Source organism: Ptychodera flava, chromosome 4 (assembly GCF_041260155.1).
Source record: "Ptychodera flava strain L36383 chromosome 4, AS_Pfla_20210202, whole genome shotgun sequence".
Taxonomy (NCBI): domain Eukaryota; kingdom Metazoa; phylum Hemichordata; class Enteropneusta; family Ptychoderidae; genus Ptychodera; species Ptychodera flava.
In genome coordinates this window covers 43,245,957-43,268,562 of record NC_091931.1, presented here as the reverse complement: position 1 = coordinate 43,268,562, position 22,606 = coordinate 43,245,957, and the positions used below count along the sequence as shown (strand labels likewise).

At 39.0% G+C, this 22,606-nt stretch overlaps 2 protein-coding genes across 2 annotated transcripts; both read left to right on the top strand.

The window, feature by feature from the left end:
• Nucleotides 1-11,316: 11,316 nt before the first annotated feature.
• LOC139131846 (vascular endothelial growth factor D-like) lies at nt 11,317-17,640 on the top strand. The gene is made up of 5 exons (XM_070698135.1): nt 11,317-11,698; nt 13,319-13,511; nt 13,884-14,119; nt 14,617-14,930; nt 15,589-17,640. The coding sequence occupies exons 1-5, from the start codon at nt 11,489-11,491 to the stop codon at nt 15,707-15,709; spliced, it is 1,074 nt and encodes a 357-aa protein (XP_070554236.1). The 5' UTR covers nt 11,317-11,488; the 3' UTR covers nt 15,710-17,640.
• On the top strand, nt 17,634-22,351 carry LOC139131845 (E3 ubiquitin-protein ligase TRIM56-like). Its single transcript, XM_070698134.1, has 4 exons — nt 17,634-19,408; nt 19,530-19,601; nt 20,166-20,315; nt 21,058-22,351. Exons 1-4 carry the CDS (start codon nt 18,299-18,301, stop codon nt 21,190-21,192), a joined length of 1,467 nt encoding a protein of 488 aa, XP_070554235.1. The 5' UTR covers nt 17,634-18,298; the 3' UTR covers nt 21,193-22,351.
• Nucleotides 22,352-22,606: the final 255 nt, after the last annotated feature.

The window sequence follows — 22,606 nt, the reverse complement described above, 5'->3', positions numbered from 1 at the left end:
CAAGAGCACAACCACAGCAAGTCAAAAAAAAAAAAATTATATCAGCAGTGACTTTGTCCATGTTCTGATGGTTATGTGCTGAACTGATTTCACACACTCTGTTTAAAAAAGGCCATAATTTGTACCATTTCAGATTTAATACTAACTGTATTTCTGTGGCCTGTACCAATCATTGGGTCTTATTTGATACCCCCCTCGAAGAATGTTGTGACACCAATTATTGTGTTTGTGAAAAATCCTGTGTATTTTAAGCATCCATGATGTAGACCCAGAAATTTGAATCCCAGAGTTTGTTTATTTTTTCGGCATAAATACACGCTATATGTTTAGTACATCAGTCAACAGGGAGTATTGGTAAAATGTTGTTTCCAGTAGAATATAAGAGCCCTGTATTCCCGGAAAACAGGATACGAGGAAACAAGCTTTGGCCAGACGACCTACTTCAGCAAGTAGGGTGAACATTCAAATTTGGTATAATTAAAACTGCTGAAAGTTCTTGAATTTCAAGGTAATAGTACCATGATATTTATTACCTGAAATTTTTATGTTAGAAATAACTAGTAGATGAGTGTTCAAAAGGCCAGTAATGCAAACTTTTGATAATTTGTTTATTATTTTCATTTTTTATTTCAATTGCAAGTTCTTATTCTCTTCCCAAAAGAATTTCAAACACTCACAATGTAGCTTGTCAACATAGCGTCTGTATGTGTAAAATGCAATATTATTGTTTATATTTGAATTCTAGTCTGGACCAGAATTCATTTGTCAACAATAACAATGCATTCTGTACAAGCTGAATACTGTGTATCTCAACACACTTTGGAGAGTAGATCAAGAAATTATGGTTGATATTAAAAACAAAAGTAGTGAAAAAAATCATCAAAAGAAAGCATTACCAGCCCTTTATATGGGAAAGTGAATCAACACTGACTCAATCTGTTAGTGTCTTTGTGATTGGCAAGTGTCAATTTCAACATGATATAATGCTGCATCTATTGGTAGGCACATTACTTGCATGACTTTGATCTTTACAGGATGAAGTCTTGCAACAACAACAAAAGTGCCTCCGCTGCAGCCTTGAGCACATCACAAAACAACACAGATATCCGTGTGTCACTCAAACCACAGACCTTGGGGATCCAGGATCTGTGTGTAAACCATACTTGTTATTAATAGGCATCAATAGTTTTCCAGGATTCCCCTTTCAGTGGAATGTAGTCCAGTTATGAAAGCAGCAAATTCACAGAATCACTGGTCAGTCTGCACTCTGTTTAAAGAACATCTGGTTCTTGTCTCCCATGTCTCTGACTGATAAATCTGAATGATAAAGAGATGGCAAAATACAGAAAGTTCCCAGAATTGACAAAAAGCTGTTATGTCACTCAATCTGTGCACATTGACAGGACCTAGACTGTGATCACAGTTGCCATCAGCCAAGAAGACCGACCTCACAAAATAATCGGTCCTTATCAGCAGAGGAGACCTAAGGGGTCTGAACGGCATAGCATGATAATCCTGATGCTCTCCCCTCTCTGAATAACTAGTTTTGGTTGAATCGCAGTCCCTCCATTATGGACTGTACAGTTTCTTTGGCGGTGGGATGGGGCCAGTGGATCTCCAGAGGGGAGGGTCAACCTGTTTTTAGCTCCCATAGCCATATGTATATATGGCAATGGAAGCTATTCTTATAGGCTAGGGAAATGTCTGTATGTATGTATGTCTGTATGTCTGTATGTCTGTCCGTCAACATCAAAAACTCCAAAACAGCTGTACATTTCATCTTGATATTTGGTGTGTACATGGATGATGGGCTGTAGATGAGATTTTGTTCAAATGAAGTTGTCATTGCCAAAAATATGCAAATTAAGTGAAAAAATGTAAAAACAGTCAAAATTGAAAAAACTCAATAACCACTGAGCAGATTACATGAAAAATTAGCATGTAAGTACTTTGGGCTGACATGAAATGATTGTGCACATCTTGGGTCAGTATCTTGGACTTGCTATTTTTCATGAATTTTTTTGTAATTTTCTCCCATTTTTGGTCAAAAAATCTTTTCTCTGAAACCACAAGTCCGATTGATTTGAAACTTGGTATGGAAGTGCATAGGAGTGACCTTTCCCAAATTTGGGCAAATCGTGGTGAAATTTGCATATTTTAGTTTACACGTCCATAGACTCCCATGTATAAGGCAGATCTCCATAGACTCCCATGTATAAGGCCACGAAAAATAAAAATTTAGTTTCTCATCGTATTCATATTGCAAAAAGGATGCAGTGACACAATTTTTAGTCCCCACGGATGAAGTCCAGGGGGCTTATAGATTGGGTCATGTCCGTCCGTCCGTCCATCCCTGAGTCCATCCGTTCACGCAGATATCTCGGATATTTTGACAAAATGTCATGTGACCTTGATGACCTTTGATCTCAAATATACATATTTGTCCATAACTCAGTAACCACAAGTGCTACCACCCTTCATATATGGTATGATGGGACAGCTTATGACGCCCCATATTGTACCTCATTAATTATGCACATATCTAATTTTGAGCGAGCCAATAGAGCTAGAGGTCTGATTTTTGGTATATAGGGATAACTTAGCAAAACAATTTTTTGACAAAATGTCACGTGACCTCAGTGACCTTTGACCTCAAAATATATATTTGTCTATAACTCAGTAACCACAGGTGCTACAACCTTCATGTATGGTATGATGGGACACCTTATGACGCCACATATTGTACCTCATTAATTATGTGCATATCTAATTTGAGCGAGCCAATAGAGCTAGAGGTCTGATTTTTGGTATATAGGGATACTTAGCAAAGCAATTTTTTTGACAAAATGTAACGTGACCTCGGTTACCTTTGACCTCAAATATACATATTTGTCTATAACTCAGTAACCACAAGTGCTACAGCCTTCATGTATGGTATGATGGGACACCTTATGACGCCACATATTGTACCTCATTAATTATGCACATATCTAATTTTGAGCGAGCCAATAGAGCTAGAGGTCTGATTTTTGGTATATACATGTAGGGATAACTTAGCAAAACAATTTTTTGACAAAATGTCACGTGACCTCGGTGACCTTTGACCTCAAATATACATATTTGTCTATAACTCAGTAACCACAAGTGCTACAGCCTTCATGTATGGTATGATGGGACACCTTATGACGCCACATATTGTACCTCATTAATTATGTGCATATCTAATTTTGAGCGAGCCAATAGAGCTAGAGGTCTGATTTTTGGTATATAGGGATAACTTAGCAATACAATTTTTTTGACAAAATGTCACGTGACCTCGGTGACCTTTGACCTCAAATATACATATTTGTCTATAACTCAGTAACCACAAGTGCTACAGCCTTCATGTATGGTATGATGGGACACCTTATGACGCCATATATTGTACCTCATTAATTATGCGCATATCTAATTTTGAGCGAGCCAATAGAGCTAGAGGTCTGATTTTTGGTATATAGGGATAACTTAGCAATACAATTTTTTTGACAAAATGTAACGTGACCTCGGTGACCTTTGACCCCAAATATACATATTTGTCCATAAGTCAGTAACCACAAGTGCTACACCCTTCATGTGATACTTCTTAATGACCACATTTTCCTGCCCCATCAAGACTAATACTCCTATTACAAGTGGGGACTATGTCATTGTAAATGACTTGTTGAGTTAATGGTTGTATCACAGTATTGATATATCTAATTCTGTATTTTTTCCATTTTATATTCTGAATAAATACATTAAACATATTTCACTGTCTCCAGTACATTACATTTAAGTTTTTTTCACTTCATGCACTTTATCCCTTTCACACATGTTCAAATATCTGACCAGAGAACAAACACTAAATAGTCCAAGATGGGAGCTACAGTGTCATTGACGCTATTTTTGATTTTTGTGATCGGAGGTCACTATGTTATTAAATTACTCGATAGGGGGGATCAGGGTGTTTTTGAATTAAGACACCGGCCCACACTTGCATAAAATGCATCTTGCCAGCAACACATTGCATCATTCAGTTGCACATTCAGCGTCCTTCACATGAGCGATTTTCATATATCTGACGATATCTGGATGTGTTGCTAATTGAAAGTGTGGTTTTCAAAGCATCATACCAGGAACCATGAATTGCATCACCCAGATGCATGACAAAAACCTGATCCATGACTGTTTTCTATCTGAGAACTCTGTATGAGAAAGTAACATGCAGTAATATTTGATGATACATTGATACAGTGATGTAATTTACAAGTGGAATGATGACAAGACATTTTTTGTTTTCATTGATGTCTGAAAGGGAAAAACTTCTTTCCCTCTACAGGTCAACCATTATGGGGAAAGGGATAAAGGTACATTGCAATGCCCATTGTTAAGCTTGTTGAAATAGCCTCCATATTCTTAGGCAAGACCAAATTCATGTATTTGCAATAACTCAAAACTTCAGACATGCTATGTTGAAAAATTTAAGTCTTGGTATTTCTGTCATTAATATACATAATAAAAATTATGAAAAATATCTAAAGATACAGCTACTGTTCCCTTGAATATTAGTTTTACCAACAAATGAGAAAAACTGACTTTCTCTAAGCAGAGCATTGATTCCTTAACAGATAACATGATGACTGGTAACAGTCTAATTACCCACTGAAGATTTTCTTTTATATCACTGATTGATTTCAATTTACGTACAATACTCTGGACATCTATAGTATTATGTTATATGATTACCTCTGTTAAATCAAATTATGAATTTGCATACAAGGCATATCAAAGTGATGATAAAGTAACATGCGGCAAGTTGGTCAATTTGAATTCGGGTGAAGCTCATATGAAATACCATATCTACAATTTAACCCATATTGAAATTCCTGTACTGCAACAGACATCAACAATTTCATCAAATAGAATGTTTAAAACCTAACTTTTAAAGTATTCATCTATTAGGCCTAATATTCATTTAAAAAAGTGTGAGTGTATATTATATATATATATATATATATATATATATATATATATATATATATATTATATATATATATATATATATATATATATATATATATATATATATATATATATACACCCAAACTTGTTTGTCTTCTCAGAAGGTTAGATAGATATGAAAGAGTGCTTGATGCAGGGTTGTGGAGCAATAATCAAATATGTAGATGAGAACACATCAAGAATGGTTTGTACCTATAGATACGTCTGTGTGAGAGTGTGTGTGTGTAATTTTCATCTTTTAACTATATTTAGCTTGGGGGGCAGCCCCCTCCCCTCCCCTGTCCGAAAAAAGTTATCCCTGATCCTATTCGCATCATCCTGTTGAAAATTTACTGAGTGCCGGAAAGGGAAGGAAAGTTTGATTATAAATAATTCCAGGAGATTAATTTCATAGAAATGTCATTGTTAAATATAAAATCACCAACCGAATGTTATTTGAAGACTGAAGTTTCACATTTTGTGCATTATGCCGTTACCCAAACTCTTGTTACTTTTCTAGTCTGTACATTATCAGTAAATTACAAAGGGGTAATGTTCGCGCCAAATTCGAGTTTTAAATTTAGAATTTGAGTTCAAGATTTGAGTTAGAGAACTTTGAATTTTTTTAAGAGAAAAGGGACAGTTGTTTTGTACTTTTTTAAAATAACCACATTGACTCGTTTGACTCCCTAAGAAGTCCGTTGACACCGAAAGTAGCCAGTGAGGCCAGCTTTGAAAAGGCCACACAAGCAGTATCATAGCAAACTAGTATCATCGAGTTTTTAGAGTGTTGATTTTTCTCAAAATTAGGCTGGAAGCGTATTGTGCTCAAGTGAACTCCTTGACTTTATGAGCAGTTTGATTTCTAGTTCTCGGCAGGCTTTTTTGTCCTTGGCCGTGTAAACTACTCTTGTGCACTGAGTTTGTTCAAGGCCGTGCTTGGGGCTGGAATTTGATGGCTTATCAAACCGTCACAGCATGCTTGTGAACTTCACAATTTCAGATCTAAACAAATTGATTTTGATTATTTTAAGGGTTCACATCACTTAGTAACTGCACATAGTTTACACATTGTGTTTATAATGCACACACACACCCTGGCGTTTGTTGCTGCCTGGAACATTTGTCTTAAAGAACACGATGGGAACCAATTTGGGATAATTGGATTTTCATATTTTTCAATTTTCTCAAATGTGTTAGGTGCCATTTAGCTGAATGTTGCAATATTGCAAATTACTCATAAAAACAAGTGTGTGATATAAAAAGAAAAGCAGATGAGATTACATTTGTAGATTAAATCGACATTACTTCATCATCCAATTATCCCAAATTAGTTCCAATCGTGTTAAAGGTAGAGTGGGTGTGAGGGACAAATAATCATTTTCTCATTTCTCATTTTCTTCAATACTTTCTTGACCTAGCACTATGTGGGGGCTCATGTAAAACTCTTGATGTAACAAAAGTTTTTACCGCCCGAATTTTTCAAAAATCAAAGATCTTATTTTTCTCCATGGACTGGATGGCGGCCATTTTAAAATTTCAACTATTGGTAAACATTACGAAATTTGTTTCTATCTTTTACACCAAACCTTGCAAGGTGATCCCTTGAGTTTTATTCTCGATTTGTAAGAAAATGGTTTCAAGTTTCATAGAGGAAAGTCTGGGCAAAAGTTTAAGTCTTTCACTTTCGAGGGTCGTACTACCTTGAAGACCAGCATTTAATATACAAGGCATTTGTTTCATTTGAATGCACACACTGAGTAAAATTGCAACTTTCCGTTATACTATTTTCTAGAAGTTCCGCTTTCACTCGACAGCAAAACGTTACTTGACTTTTTGGTCAAAATTTCAGATAAGTCTGTCCTTATTGAACATGGTGTATATTCGTAGACAAGTGGTGTTTTTGTCTGTCACCTCTGAACTCAGGCATTTATGGAAATCCCCAGAACATTTGTATCACACAGCCTGCTTCGTCAACTAGATAATGCTCGAATAATTCCCTTTTATATTGAACACTTCAGCGTTGGAAATCCTGAGTAGGGGTCCTTCTTTCCTTTAATTGAAATTTTGCCCCTTTTTGTGTTAGAATGAAGCCAAACTGAAACAAACTTGCGGTCAGAGGCAAACATTCTGCCTGAGAATCCCAATGAAGCCCATGATTACCTGAAAAGTGTCGCCGATAATTCAAATTATGGCAATTCTTTTCCTGGACTGTATGGTTGAAATTAGATCATTAACAAACTGCGCAGTACTTATTTTTATCTCATGATGGCTCAAAAGTTTCGATATTTCAAAAGTAAAAGTGGAACTTCATTGCTCATGTAATATTTTTTCTAAGCTAATTTCCTTGCTGAAGTGAGTATATCCGCTCGCGACAACTTTTCAATGGCGAGACTGTGTTCCGGATGGACTGCAATAGCACTTCTCTTTTTGGATCCGTTTTCTCTCGTGATCAGAATGACCTCTTACCTTTATTAAACGTCTCGAAACCAGGCCATTGCTGTAGGCAGCTACATTTTTCTTTGCCTTTATCTATTCTGTGTTTATTTTGCATTTAAAATGGCTAGTAGTGCTAACTTCTATTGACTTTTTCTAATCACTATAATTTTGTTTCTAAAGTCACCATATTTTCTTGTTCTGCTCCCAAAAGTATATTGATATACACGGATTCGGCTTGTCGACTCAGCCTGTGTAAACTGCGCGTTGTAATTATTGTTGATAAGTGAATTCTGATTGGGACTAGCAAACAATAAAAGTGCATTTTACATGTATAGATAGACTCTGTTGGCATATAAGTATCAAAACATATAATAAATTGAAGGACTAAGCAGCAGACCGTCGCGCTAATGGCAGGCTGTTGCCGTAGATACCGAGAAAAGACAGACGACTAAGGGAGAGTCTAATGTATAGATGCTATGTTGACATGCTAAATAGAAGGTGTTTTAGCATTCTTTGGGGAGTAGAAAACGAAGTTGCAATTGATTTACAAAAAATAGTGAATAAATCATCAAAAGTTAACATTACTGGCCTTTTAACTGGCATTTATTGGTTTTAACATTTCCATAATTTTCGCCTCGGAAGTTCCTCTGGCTGTTGTAGATCTAAACCGTAGTACCAACCCTGGCCCGGATGTCCTGTGATAACTTTCAAAAACTTCTAGGATGTTTGACTATTATGGATAGTGTAAGCTACTAAAATTAAAACCATTACGAGTAAAATTTGACTGGAATAGATATTACTTTTGAAACTGCGGCACTGTTCCACGAATTGACGTGTGCGCATGTCCTATGTTGCTATGTTTACCCATGGTCTGTCCTCCTCACACCATTCTTTCCCCTATCATAAGGAAGATGGACTGGACCGACGTATAGCTATTCATATCCCGAGAGACTGGTTAGTAACTTGTCGTCATGGCTTCCTGTAGCAGGTTATCCTAAACTTCACGCAATCTCAAAATTCAATTATAAATTTAGACATGCAGAAATGTATACATCGATATTTGGAAATACACTTATACCGTATCTATATTGAGACACTGCTTATTCATTTCTTATTCTCTGTTTCGCTACTAGCAATCCAAGAAATTTTTACAAGTAATGTGTCAAGGGCAGATATAATGACACAAGTTGGTTACCTCAACTTTACCTAATTTGACATTTAGTGACAATATCGCCTTTGGTCATATATAGGGACGACATCTGACTCGTCTCAAAAGTTGAAAGTTCACAGTTCGTACTTCGTGCATGGTGGTATATTCATACCGTGCTCCATGAAAGACTATCAGAGTGGAATAAATTCCTCCTCATATTTTGGCAGAAAGAATACAATTTTGAACCTTGCCTCAGACATCTGCCAAGCTTCGGCAACTGCTTCCACTGTTGAAGAAACAGTTGTTCTCTTCTTTCTGTGATAAAAGTGACTGACTACGCATAAGTAGCGCTATCCGTTTATTCAAATGACTTACGTGCGGTAATTCAATATATTTATTCATCTTAAGGTAGTATGGGCCTCGAAAGTGAAAGACTCGAACTTTTGCTCAAACTTCCCGGAATGAAACTTTCAACCATCCTCTTTGAAAATCGACAATAAAAATCGGGGGTCACAGTGCAAAGTTTGAAACTAGCGAAACAAATAACCCAACATTTTGCGATATTTGAAATTCAGAATGGCCGCCATTCCAGTGTTAATGAAAAAAATAAATTTTGATCTTCGAAAAATTAAGATGGTGAAAGTTTTTCTTTCTCCAAGAGCTTTAAAACAAGCCCCTACAAGTGGTAGATCAGAAAAGAATTGTAGAAATTTGAGAGTCCGACCATCTGTCCCCGGGACACGTTCTACATTAATCGAAAATCAAATATCGCATTTACACCCAGGCTCTTTTAAAAGGTAAGTCGATGTGAAATTTTGATAACTTCATTGGCAAGAACCGGAAACATATGAAGTTGACAAAGTGATAAACAGATATTTTTACAGTAAAATAAAACATTGTCCTTTAAAATGAGAAAAAACAGCACGGTATAGTGCATCAAAATGGAGATGTAAAGACATTTCTGTTGATGTTGTTGTCGTTGTTGTTGTCACCATAATGCGCGATAGAAATGCGTCACCATAAAGCGTAATAGAAGTGTGTCACCATAAACAAGCGCGATAGAAATGGCTTTCCTTCAGGACACGTTTACCAACTCAATAACAACGACTGTTATACATAAACATACAAACGTACAGACTTACCGAAATGCTCAAGGTATTGCAACGCTCTTATTAGTATATATAAAATGTGAGCGAATTTTTCAAACACCACACATGAAGAAAGGTATAGAGGCAAATAGCATCAGCCACTTCACAAATCTTCTAAGCTTATTATTAAAGAAATATTATTTTTTTAAAGAAAAATAATATTCGAGTTTTTCTTTCAAGTAATACTAATGATAAAATATTCCAACACACTACGTGTGAGCGCCCGGCATAGCTCCTACTTCACTGGAAATTCTACATTCGAAATACCTCCAGTCGCAATATCATTGTCTGTTCAACATCCAATATCAAAAAGTGACGGCAATTTTGCTTTTTGTATTGCTTGGTTTTTTTGTATCGTTTATGTGGTATAAGGGACGTACGTTACTAGGACAGACAACTTATCACAGCATATCCATTCCCTGAAACAGTACTCTACATTTCGGCGAAAACAGAGCGGCAGTTGGAAACTATTGTAATGGAAAGTGGTGCGAGTAAGACGAGAAACAAGATGACCGGAGGAGAATTTTTCAGAGCTTTGCGAACAGCCCCGTTTTAAAATTGATCGAAATGCTCTAGAAAAGTAAAAATGACAAAGTACTGGTGACAAATTCTCAAAATGGCTGGCTGGCTTGTCCGAATTACCCAGTTAAATTCTACGGTGTCCTCTTTACCGTTTGTCTAAAGTTAGAACAGCACAACACCGATATGTTTCACCCTGTAAGTTGTTTTCATTGGGTATTATTATAATAGGATTTAGGCAGATAAGTTCATTATTTTGTTACCCATATATTCTTCCATCCACTAAGAATCTATTTATACACAATTCTGAAAAACTTGAAGCCCCTCCTAGACACGAAGATAAATTCAAAGCCACTCCAGCTCCCTAATTCCTGAGACCCTCACAATTAATTTTGCCGTGTTTTTTTTTTGGATACCTGAACTAGAAGATTGTTTGGTGCGAATATCTTTGGGTAACCCATTTTACACACATTTGGGAAGCCATGTCTTACGGGGTGTGTGTAAAGGCCCCAACACACTCACGGCCTTGGCCTCAGCTGCTCCCCACTCTGGCCAAAGTAGTATGGACCGTACATACGGAGAAAAAAAAACTGTTGGATGTCACTTTTCACGGGATGGACCCAGTATGCCTGATATGTAATTCTGAAACTTCGGAGAGGGGACAAGCTTAGCACTCCTCCACAGGCTACAACTATGAAAACTATGAAGTATTAATTAATTGGTCAAAATAAGATTCCGCAACATCAGTGGGGAGGGGGGACTGACATCAATATCTTGACATGTCTCACCATCACACCATAACTGTATAGGTCTCTACCCGCCCACCCAAGCCACAAAAGCCCTGTGTATGCATGTAATGTCAAGAACATTGTATAAAGTCTCTTGTTCAATCCACTGACGCCCACCAGACTCTACAGAATTCGAGAGAAAAGGGTAATGTATAAACAAAGACATGTGACGATGTGGCGTGTAAAGAAATACAGTTCAGAGGAATCCGGACATTGCGCTTTTTTACAGTGTCTGTTCAAATCCGGGTTCGGCTCTTTAAAAAAAATAAAAAACTATGTCGGACCAAAAAATTTGATTTCCGACTAATCCCATTCGAAAAGCGAAACTTTCGATTGATGACGTCACGTCTATTCATCGAGTTTGCGACTCGACCCGAGGCAACAAACCTTGTTCCCCGCCCACGAGTTCACAGGTCAGCCCGGAAATGACAAGGGGTCGTGCTTCTACCAACACTGTTTACAAGAGTAGATCACATCACCACGTCGTTCAGAAGTTGGAAATACCAAGCATGGGGAACCATCACGTCCTCATCGCTCGTTTGCTGGTCTCTCTGACTGTGTATCACTCTCTGACCATCGCACTGCCGACGTATTCACCCAGTGACCATGGACTCCGCGCATATGCTGAAGTTCAGGTACAATAATTCGTAGTCATAGGCAAAACAGTTAATTTCTAATCTTGCCAAATACCTTAAAACGGCAACAATCGCCTGTGATTAGGTACACGGCGGAAGAGACTTTTGAAAACAGTCCAAAAGTTGTATTCACAGATACACATAACACTTTGAACGCTCTTTCATGGTCTGACCTAAGGAAGGCTTTATTTAAGCCCTTTGAGGGCTTAATTTAGTCCATTAGTAAGACGCCGAATTCTTTCAAGTTGACAATTGGCGAAGACATTGGCCTGATTCCCAAAGACGCATTGATAAGACGTGTATTCATACGTTTACGGACGGTGACCGGCAAACTGTTCATAACTTACCAGAAAAACAACTGACCGATCACCGGCTCGCCTTTGAATATCGGAGGTTCGTGTCGTTAAAAGTGTTGTTTTCTCCAGGTGTGTTGCGCAGGTGCTGACTACTATGTGTGTTTATCGTCAGTAGAGTTGCTGAACATTCTGTGATGCGAAACGACAATATAAAAGAACGAAAATGTTGGCAATATTTCAACAGTGAACACTTTGGTCGTCGGGTCACAAATCAAGAAGTAGCAGAGCTGACATTATCCTCTCCGTTATTTTCACTTCCAAAAGAGGCGCGAAAGGGAAAGTTGATGAACGCTTTGCCGAAAACTATTGCTGCAGCCATGGCCGGCCAGCTGTGAGGTGGACACGAGTGTTCGTTGTTTGTTGTCCACCGTACCGGACGTTCTCAGAGCTCAGAGTTAAGATGCGCTATTTCTTTACTAGCATTAATCTACGCCAATCCGGAGGCCCTTGACCCATTGACCCATTCCAATTACAGTTTGGCATGCGCCAGGTGCAATTCGACTCGCCTTCATGCACATCCGTTCGAAAAACGACTTTCACAATGCGAAATTTTAAAATAAGTGAACAATACAGGCTGCAAAAGGCATTACCGTAGGTTGTATAATCGACATGAAAAATGTATGTTTAGTGCATCGATGTGACACCACCTTTAATATGTAGGCATGTCACGATAACGTTGGAGAATCTCAGGTGTGTGTGGTGCCAACGGGAAGGGGCAACTCATAGGTCATAAAACAGTATGCTTGGGACTTTGGTTCCACGTCTGGACTTGTATCTGTCTTGTTGTTTGCATTGTGTAAGGGAAACACGTCATATACTGTTATTGTAGTCATCATGCAGGTACGGTAGACTGACGGCATATCCATAATTCATTTGTGTGATAGCATTCAATTTCTCGCCACCTACCAATCGGACGCCGACGAAATTTCGAGCCTATTGGGTTGATACTACAGTAAATGTCATGGTGCCGGCATCAGAATTTAAATAGTAAAAAATCGTACGAATAGACTAAAGCATGAACTTTTTTATTTAATGTACATGTCGAACTTATACAACCAGTGTTGTACTTTATGCGTCGATGGGTTGCTATCCACAAGTTGTGTTGATCGGTCACCAAAGATAACAATTTTAGAGGGTTGTACCGTAAAATTACAGTAACGAAAGTTGGAGTGTACGTAGTCGAATGGAGTGAAAGGTTTCCTGTAAAGAGAAACCGTCTCCTGCAAGGCTTATTCTTCTACCTTTCTTCTTGCTAATCTAACAGACAACAGAGATACAGGATCAAGTACGGAAGGCAAAAAGCATAAGGGATGTATTACAAATATTATATCCCCGACAAGATCCCGAGGAAATCCTTCGAGAGCTGATGGTCGTTGAAGGAACGATAGACCGGTTTTCAACTTCCAGGGGTCGAATCGGACAGTCGGATGAGGGCGTCCTCTTAATGACTCGAGAAGGTAAAGCATGCAAGATTTGGGATGATGGACGTGTCGAATATGTGGCTTGCTCGATACTTGGCTGTTTACGTAATATAAACCTTGTAGTGAATGATAAACATAATGCTTGACAGGCAAGCGAACAAAGTAAAAGAACAGCCATAAACAACAGAAATCTTGTGAATCATGAGACAGGTTCGTTCCCAGACCTTTTTTACCGAGCAAAAGCTAGATGAAACAGTATATCTGAAAGCTCGGTATCCTATGCCCGGAGGGAATACTGATGCACAGAACGGGGACCTTTAATTTATATTATGTACATAGGATAACGTCAAACACTAATAAGTCGAGTTTTGAGCATGAGATAATATGATTTGTTTTTGTCTTCGACAGCCACACAAGGGGACCTGAAAGAAATGGACAGACAAGGAAACGAAAATGTTGAGTGTGGTTTACCTGTAAACGTGACCGTCGACGCTTACCAGGAACTTGGAATCGAAAAGCGCCTGGGTAGATCTCTTTGGCCAGAATGTGTAACAGTTCCTCGCTGTTCGCCAAACTCTGGATGTTGCCCAGAAGATCATGTTTGTACAGAGATCACTGACAAGAATGCGCTTGTACAGAAATTAGTAAGTGAACAATTTAAATAATGAAACGCCTGTGAGGCTATCTCGTTTCAACTTGAATATTAGTCGCTTTCCTCCATAACGAATGATTGCAGAACTACCTCTTTTGCGTTTCGGTTCGACAAAACTGGAGTTATGCTACGCACGTGTGAAGGACATATATAGCATGTATAATATTTTTTTCAAATCATTGCCTGGCCTTTAAGAATTGTAAGTATTGATGACAACTGCGGAAAAGATTACTGAAGTGATCGCACAGGATGAAGACATTGATAATGGGAGGAACATCATTATCATTATCAACATCATCACCACCAGCACCACCACTAGCAGCACTAACAAAAACAACAATACACTACTACTGATAATAATAATAATAATTTGTTAATGTCTTCCTATAATCAATGCCGTCAACATCAATATTGATGGCATCACATGACTCATGATACTAGTAATCTACAGAATATATTCATGCGGGCTTTTTATTTTTGTTTCTGAAGTTTTTAATCCACGAAAACGCAGCCCCTCGACCTCACATCGAAGTCAAGTACATCACGAGTCACACCAGCTGTCACTGTACACCAAACCAACGACCCATTGTGAGAGCGCCATCAGCGGTGTGTCAACCACCATCTGCAGGATGCCCGTCACCAAAGATTTGGGACGAAATTAGGTGTACGTGTAAATGCGCGAAGGGATGTCCGGAACCCTACTCACAAGATCCATATTCCTGCGAGTGTGACTGTCTGCACTCGATTAGACAGTGTGGAAAGGTCAAGAGGGGTCGACTAGACATGGCACCAGAAGAATGCAAGTAAGTACACAGATGTGCAATAAGGAACATTCAATACTTTCCCTCGAAATTCACAATCTCACAACTTAGTTGGTCAGTTAACACCTTAAGATTTGTCGCTGCCGTTAACCATATACGCAACATGCTTGACACAACACTCTATAGTGCCAATATGAGTGGTGATAGAAACTACATTTACCAGAGCACACAACTCAGTGAAGATATTATTTTATTTATGAGATAAAATGGATCCGAAAAACAGGTCGTATATGTATATGACCTTTTATGGAAGCGTACAGTACAGTTTACAATATCGTTATCTTCGTCAAAAGTCTTATATTTCGAGATTATTGCAAAGACTGTTCATCACTGAACGTTCATTCCTGACAATTCTGATTTTGTTAACATTGACCTAGATGAGGCTGAATATACTTTTTCGCATAATGTTTCACTTTTGACAAGTGAATTAGAAATATGCAAACGTTAGTACAGTATATGACAATATTTCCTTGTTGATCTGAGTGAAAGTAAAGTAGTTCCGACTCTGAACTTCCGACTTCGAAATTGTCCCATGCCCGATACCGCTGTCAGTGTTGGTGCGGAAAAATGATTACTAATTTTAAACAGTACTAGACACAAACCTCACGAGATCTTACGAGATCCTGTCATTCTGTTTCAGATGCGTGGAATCAAATGCATGCGAAAGACCCACGTGTAAGTTTGGTGTTTTTTCCTCGCGTAAATGCAGCTGTCCGTCTTTTGTAGCGGCGCCGAAGATGAAGCGGCCAGCTCTATATTAAACGCCTTCTAGTTAGAGATAGGCGATCATTTAATTGGATCAATGGGAAGTTGGAGTATTCTGCTCAGATCTCTGCCGATATTTTAACTCGCAGTCAACGAACGATATGATGATGACCGGGGTTAGGCTTAGAGACTTCAAGTAAAATAGAGTATTGGACAACGTAATCGTCTTCCAGTATATCTGTAAATAACTCGAATATATATCACGTATATGAAATTTTAACGAGATAGTGAGGTAAAACTCACTTCTTCAAATGTAGATGTACATGCCTATCGTCTCTTCACACACATATGTTGAAAGACGACTCGGAACAGCGAAAAGGCTGGGCTTTGATCCTCGGATAAGGAATTTGTACACAAGAACTTAGAAATAAGAACATGGGTTTAGGGTCGCAAGATTATATAGCTCTAAGATGTGTTGTGATACACCGAAGTGTTGGAATATTGAGTGACTGACCACTAGACTTCTGAAGCGGGTAGTCACGATGACAAAGTTTTGGAGTAGCCAGAGTATGCAAACTTTCTTCAAGAATTTGCTATCTGTCACTTTTACCGGTTATGTGAATACCATTTTTGCAGATGCATCACAGCTCAGTGTCTCTTTGAATAGTTTTTACTGTTCGGGTATCTCGTCACTTTGACCACCTCAAGAACTACATGGAACATTATACTTAAGGTGGACATGTCTATAGTGTAATCAGCCTCCAACGCAGATAGACGCTCGTTCATGAGAAGGGCGATAAATGGACTAGAGGCAAACCAGGATAGACTGACCTCTGTGGGTGTAACGATGTTGACGATTCATCAGTGTGTAAGAAATACGCTTTTGCTTAATGTTTTGTTGAAGAAAGATAATTTTATTGTCCTTGTATATATAGACAGAAAATAAAATACTCGTAAAGTTCTTTACCATTTATGTTTGATTCGTTACATCAATAACACTGCACAGCGGTTTCTCAAAAAAACTTCCTTTGGATGGAACGAAACAATCACTGGCCTTGTTTTTATCGTCCTTGAGTTGCGCAGGCGAGCTCATGTGAAGATTTTCTCGTGATCATGCTCGACATACAACAGCGCCCCACAGTTGGAGAACTGAGAAGTAGGCAGCTCTGTGTGTGCCACTTATTTGTCCTAGGCCCACGAGTGATCTCTTTTCACATTTTACTTTCACGAAATAGCGTAAACTGTACTTCTCATTCCCTTTAAATTACTCGCTTTCTGAATAAAAATATGAAAATACAATGTATCATCATCAAAAGTTTCGCCAATTGTCACTTTAGGGAAGGACCATTTGAGTTTTCCGAGGTTCGGTGGAGATAGTGGACTCAAGGTGCCAACAATTTGTTGTCGCCAATCATGGTGCCAAAACTTTTCTCGCACAACTGAAGACAATGCACTGTTATAGCGTCAATTTTTTCAATTGTGCGATCTGTAATTATCAATTGCATCAAATTTCACGCATCCATTTACTATACATCATTCGTTCAGGTGAATGATATAAATTATGTCAATGTGAAAAACAGATTCAATAAACAGAAATATCATACATTACTTTTGATGAAATGTCATTGCAAAAGTTTGCAGACTAGGCAAACCCACAAAAGGAGTGAGTAGACTTTATCGTAAACAAACCTTAAAGCGGTATTTTAATCGACTCCAAAGCAAATTGACTTCATAATATTCCATGCTAAATTACGAGCATCCATCCTTCAAAGTCGAACAGTGTGAAAGTTACTAGCTCGAATGTAAAAAATGAATAGCCTACCGTTATGGAGGGGTGACGAGTAATACGGCGCTTTAAATAAAATTCTTCGTTCGCGTGCTGATAGGTTTTCAGAGAAAATTAAGAAAACAAACACAATGTTAACATTATTACGAATAAAAATATTATTTTCCCCAAGAAATCAAATAAAAAATCAGCTTATGTCAATACACTTGTATTTTTGTCTGTGTTTCTTTTTTCCCTGGCTGGCTGGTAGGGTTTTCAAAAATCCAAGGACGGCAAACAAAGAATTTTCTTTAGGTGCCCTAATTACAAATAAACTACATTTACATGAAGATGTCAACTAAAACGTATCTAGTATTGTTTGTACCGCCGTTGACGGGCAACTCAAAATATCAAGATTGATTCTCGACAAACGTCCCCTTTTTTTCTTACTTTCGTCTTCGGGGAGTAGCAGTAAATTCTCTTTTTTATCTTTCAGGTTTTATGGCGAATTACTTTTCTCGTTTGATGGCCGGCAAGCCCCCCCCCCTCCAGTGAAATTGTACTCCCTTAATGTGGCAAGTGGTTTAAATTTGTAAAAATGGAAAGTAACGCGACTTTCGTTTTCCTGTCACGAATCGTGTGTTTGTCCCTGTCTGTTTCCCATTCACCGAGTGATTACTGCCTGACCCACAGGTGTCCGGAGTTGCCGGTGTACATGCATAGAGAGAAGGGGCCCTTCTCTCTATGTATACTACACGGCAACTCCACGGACCTGTGGCCTGACCTGAGACAGATGCATGCCGCAACATGTCGATGAGGGCAAAGTTCCAGTCACGTGACACAATGAACCAGCGTTTCGTTGAAAAGCTCAGTGTTCAATATGGCGGTCAATTTGTTGGAGAAAATAGACGATGAATTTCTCAGTTGCATGATCTGTATGGAAAGATTTAAAAATCCTAAGGCATTATCATGTCTACATACTTTTTGTGCCGACTGTCTCGAAGACCATTATCGGAAAAACCGCAGCAGAGTCGGTGTTCTCACCTGCCCCGCCTGTCGCTTCGACGTTCAGCTCCAAGAGGATGGCGTACACAGTTTGCCGGTAAATTTTTTCGTTGCCGGTCTATGCGAAGTGTTCGAAGCTCGCGAAAAGAGCGTCGGCGGCGACCACGACGTTGTCTGCTGTGGCTGTGACCAGCAGATTATGGACGACACGTCTTTTTGCTTGAACTGTCGGGACTTTCTTTGCGCTCTCTGCGCCGCCCACCATACTCGCACCAAGCAAACGAAAACGCACCGCGTCGTAGCTGGCACCGACATGGACTGCATGGAAAATCTGATTGAAATGCGATCAAAGTCCTCAACAACATGTGGCCATCATGAAAACGAAGCGCTCAAACTTTACTGCGAAAACTGTTGTGTACCGGTCTGTGTCGTCTGTTCTGTGACCAGTCACCGGGGACACAACTTCGGCGACGCGGGCACGTCAGCGGAGAGAGCAAGAAGCACAATCACCCGGCTGCTTGTCCCGGCCGAAGACAAGGTGTCCGGGTATCAGTTCGCCATCGACAGCGCTGTCTCTGCCGAAGAGCTACTCATCAAGAGCCGAGACGAAACGAAACAGAACATCGACGAAGCGACCGACAAACTGATCGCCAACATGGCTACAGCGATGCGGAGACACGCAACGAACTTGAAAAACTCAGCAGACGGTCACTTCACGAGAAGACAACAAGAAATCAAACAGTACAAAGCGAAAGTTGAACACAGTATGGAAGGTGCTCGCAACGCCTGTAATTATTCCAGGAAAGTCGTGCAGTTCGGCAGCGACGCCGAGATCCTGTTTGCCAACAAGCAACTGACGAGTAAACTGTACGCTGTGAACAGCGCCCAAGCTGAACCCTTGAGAAAGACCGGCAAGATACAATTTTCTCAGCCCACCAAATCTTCAGGGTTTCCACAACGCAGTGACGTCGGCACAGTCAGTCTGGTGAGACAATCATACCATCCGCTCAAATCACTTCTCTTATCTGATTTCATTTCGAAAGTGGCCGAGTTCTCTTCCGTTTTCAATGTTCAATATTCAGTTTTCTTTCTCCATTCGTTTACAGGTTCAGGTAAACCTGACAACCCCGTTCCAAGGCAGAACTACCCAGCAAAGTTGTAGAACTGTGGACCCCCAGGTAAGCGCCGTCATGTGTACAAAAATGTCCTATATATACATACGCGAAAGCCATGCTCACCAACAACACCTTTCACTGATTGCGTATTGTCACTGCAATTTCAGAGAAATACATTTTCCCCGTTAGTAATAAATATAACCATGCATATTTAATGAAAACATGATCACTGACGTAAGTGCTGCCAATCTCTAAAATGACACATATAAAACATTGTTATATTTGGAGTAAGAGAACTTTTGACTGATCCCTTTCCCAGCAAAAGGACCAGGAGACTCCGTGCAAAATTTCCGAGTAGAGTTTTGAAGCAAAATTTCAAATTGAAAAACAATTTCAAGTAGCTGAGAGTTCAAAACTCGCCCCGATGCGTTTGACGTGAAAAATTGTAATGCGGAAATATTTTGCAGATGGATTTTCTAGCTCTAAAATATTCGCAAAAAGCAGAAGCTGTGGTTCTGAAGAACAACTCTCTCATTTTACAATACATCCTCTATACATTTCGTCGACATTTCAGCCACAGAACTGAATGCTAGAGCACTGACTAGAGTATTTCCGTCTCTCCAACAGACTATTAACAAAGAACCTGACTTTGGCGTGAAGATCCAAAATGTCCAAAATACGATGAGCAGCCGAATGGCCAGGGAGGACATGCTTGCAGCTGTTGTTAAAGCCGGTACCAGGGTGAAACGAGGCCCAGACTGGGTGTGGGATTCACAGGTAAGATGAAAAACCATCAGTCATTAATTGCCGGGACAGTGTAGCAGATGGACGGTCCTTTTGTTGGGCTAATATCCACCTCTAATCACACAGTGTTTCTTGGGGGTTGGGGGGCGTTGATGGCTGTATGACTTAGGAACTATAATAGTAAAGGTGGCACTTTCGAATTCATCATACCATATACTCCCTGTGAGCTACTGGAAACCTGACTCTTAATAATATTATTATACGGCAGTTTTCACGTTTGTGTCAGCCGATGAGAGAGAGAGAGATGGCCTCAGATAATTCGTGAGAGATTAAAGAAGACTGACACAGCGTAGGCCTACACACAGGCACAGGCCCCTGGTATGCTTCAGTCAGTTTACTACAGCCATGAAATCGCAGAAATTGTAGACTCATGGCACCATAGAGTACTAAATTTTAACTTAGGCACTAGCTTTTGTAAAGGAATTAGTTTAATTTTGATATACTTCATTAAGACACTCACGTCATAAGCTGATATGTCACGATAGGATACCGGGGATATTTTGTACAGGCGCACGCGCAGAAGAACGGGGCAAGTCAGGCGTCACAGGTGTCGCAATTTACTGGACTCCCAGCAATCAAGGTATTCGGTTGCTCTCTCAATTCCTACTAAAGAGTTAATGCCGGTTTGATGACATGGTAGACAAAGGCTACATTTCGATGTGTTTCATGGTGAATAGTGCAATATTTCATCAATTTGTTTTTTTCGTTTGTGAAGGATGGTGGTCCTGGAAGCATTGGAACAATTGTGAGAGTCATGGAAGGAGGCTGGGTTAAAGTGAGATGGAATTCCGGCAAGACTGACAACTACAGGATGGGATGTTTCGAAAAATATGACGTGGAGCCTGCCTAGTGAGACCTTCGCTCGTCCATGTGTTATCGTTTTACTCCGATGCAGTCCAATAATGCCTAGGAAACGTTCTTTTATTTCAAACTTGCAGAAGCAGTTGCTCTTTATCTTGATCATCGTTTTTAAGTGCAGTGGCACCGAAGTTTTTATTGTTAAGATGTCCAGATACTAAAAAAACCCAATTTTTTTTTATCTGTGTTGTATTATTAGAATCACCGAGGGGGAAAATTCATTGTACCGATACATCCGGGAGATCGATTATATTTTTTGTGTAGTGTGTACTTTTTATTCTGTTGTAAGGTAGTAAGCGCCTTGAAAGTGAAGAATTAAACTTTTGCTCAAACTTTGCCCTTGGAAACGCTACAAATTCTCATTCAAAATCAAGAATAAAAATCAGGGCTCACTGTGCAAATTTGGTTGCAGAGAAACAAAGCACCTTATATTTACCGTTATTTGAAATTCAAAATGGCCGCCATCCCTGTCTCAACTCTGAGGGGAAAAATAAATTTTCAGTTTTCACAAAAATAAGACGTTAAAAATTGTGTTTACTCCAAGAGATTCAAAGTGTGTTGTAGAAATTTTAGATTCCCAATATCTGTCCCTGAGGCGCTTTCTAGTAAGCGGACAGAATTATATTGCTTTTAAAAAAGAACACATTTAGGGTCAGAGTAATTGGTAGCATCTCTAGAGTGTGAGTAGTGACGGTAAAGACATCTTCATAGTCATCAGGTATACCATTCGTCATGGCTTAAATTTTACGACAATTTGTTTTGTCACACTAAATAAATGTTCTCTGCCAGTGTTTGTACTTACAATAGCCCGGAGATATGTTTATCTAATTCAAATCACTGCTCAAACAACATTCATGACTACATTAGTTCCGGTTTACCCAGTCGACTTGTAGGTTTTTACTTTATAGACATGCTGAAAGTGACATAATTCTGTGATTCCTAAAGGTGCATCCATCAAAAACTTCGCGATTCTTTTTCCGAACTTTAAAATCTATGAGTGATTTGCTTTGTTGTTTTGTTTTTGTTTGTTTGTCGCACTTTACGAGTGACTTAATCATTAAAAATTCGACTAATCGTCTGTAATGGCCAGAGGGAGAGAATATGATTTTGAATTATTATATTTTGTAGTAAAACACGAATTTATACAAAATGTCTTTTCTGTCGCTCTGAATGAATGAGTCTGTGTGTTACATGGCGTAGATTGTTAGTTTATCTCATACTCATGGGGCAATATCCTCCAAACTATTAATAAAATCTAAATTAAAAACATTTACGAAATTTGAATGAGTACAGAAAGTCATGTTTATAAATCATCAAGATTTTGAAAATTAGTCTTGCACAACGTTGTTTTCAGAAATTTAATGAACCTGGCTATTATTTCATGTGTCCGGTCTCAAAAGTCTTCC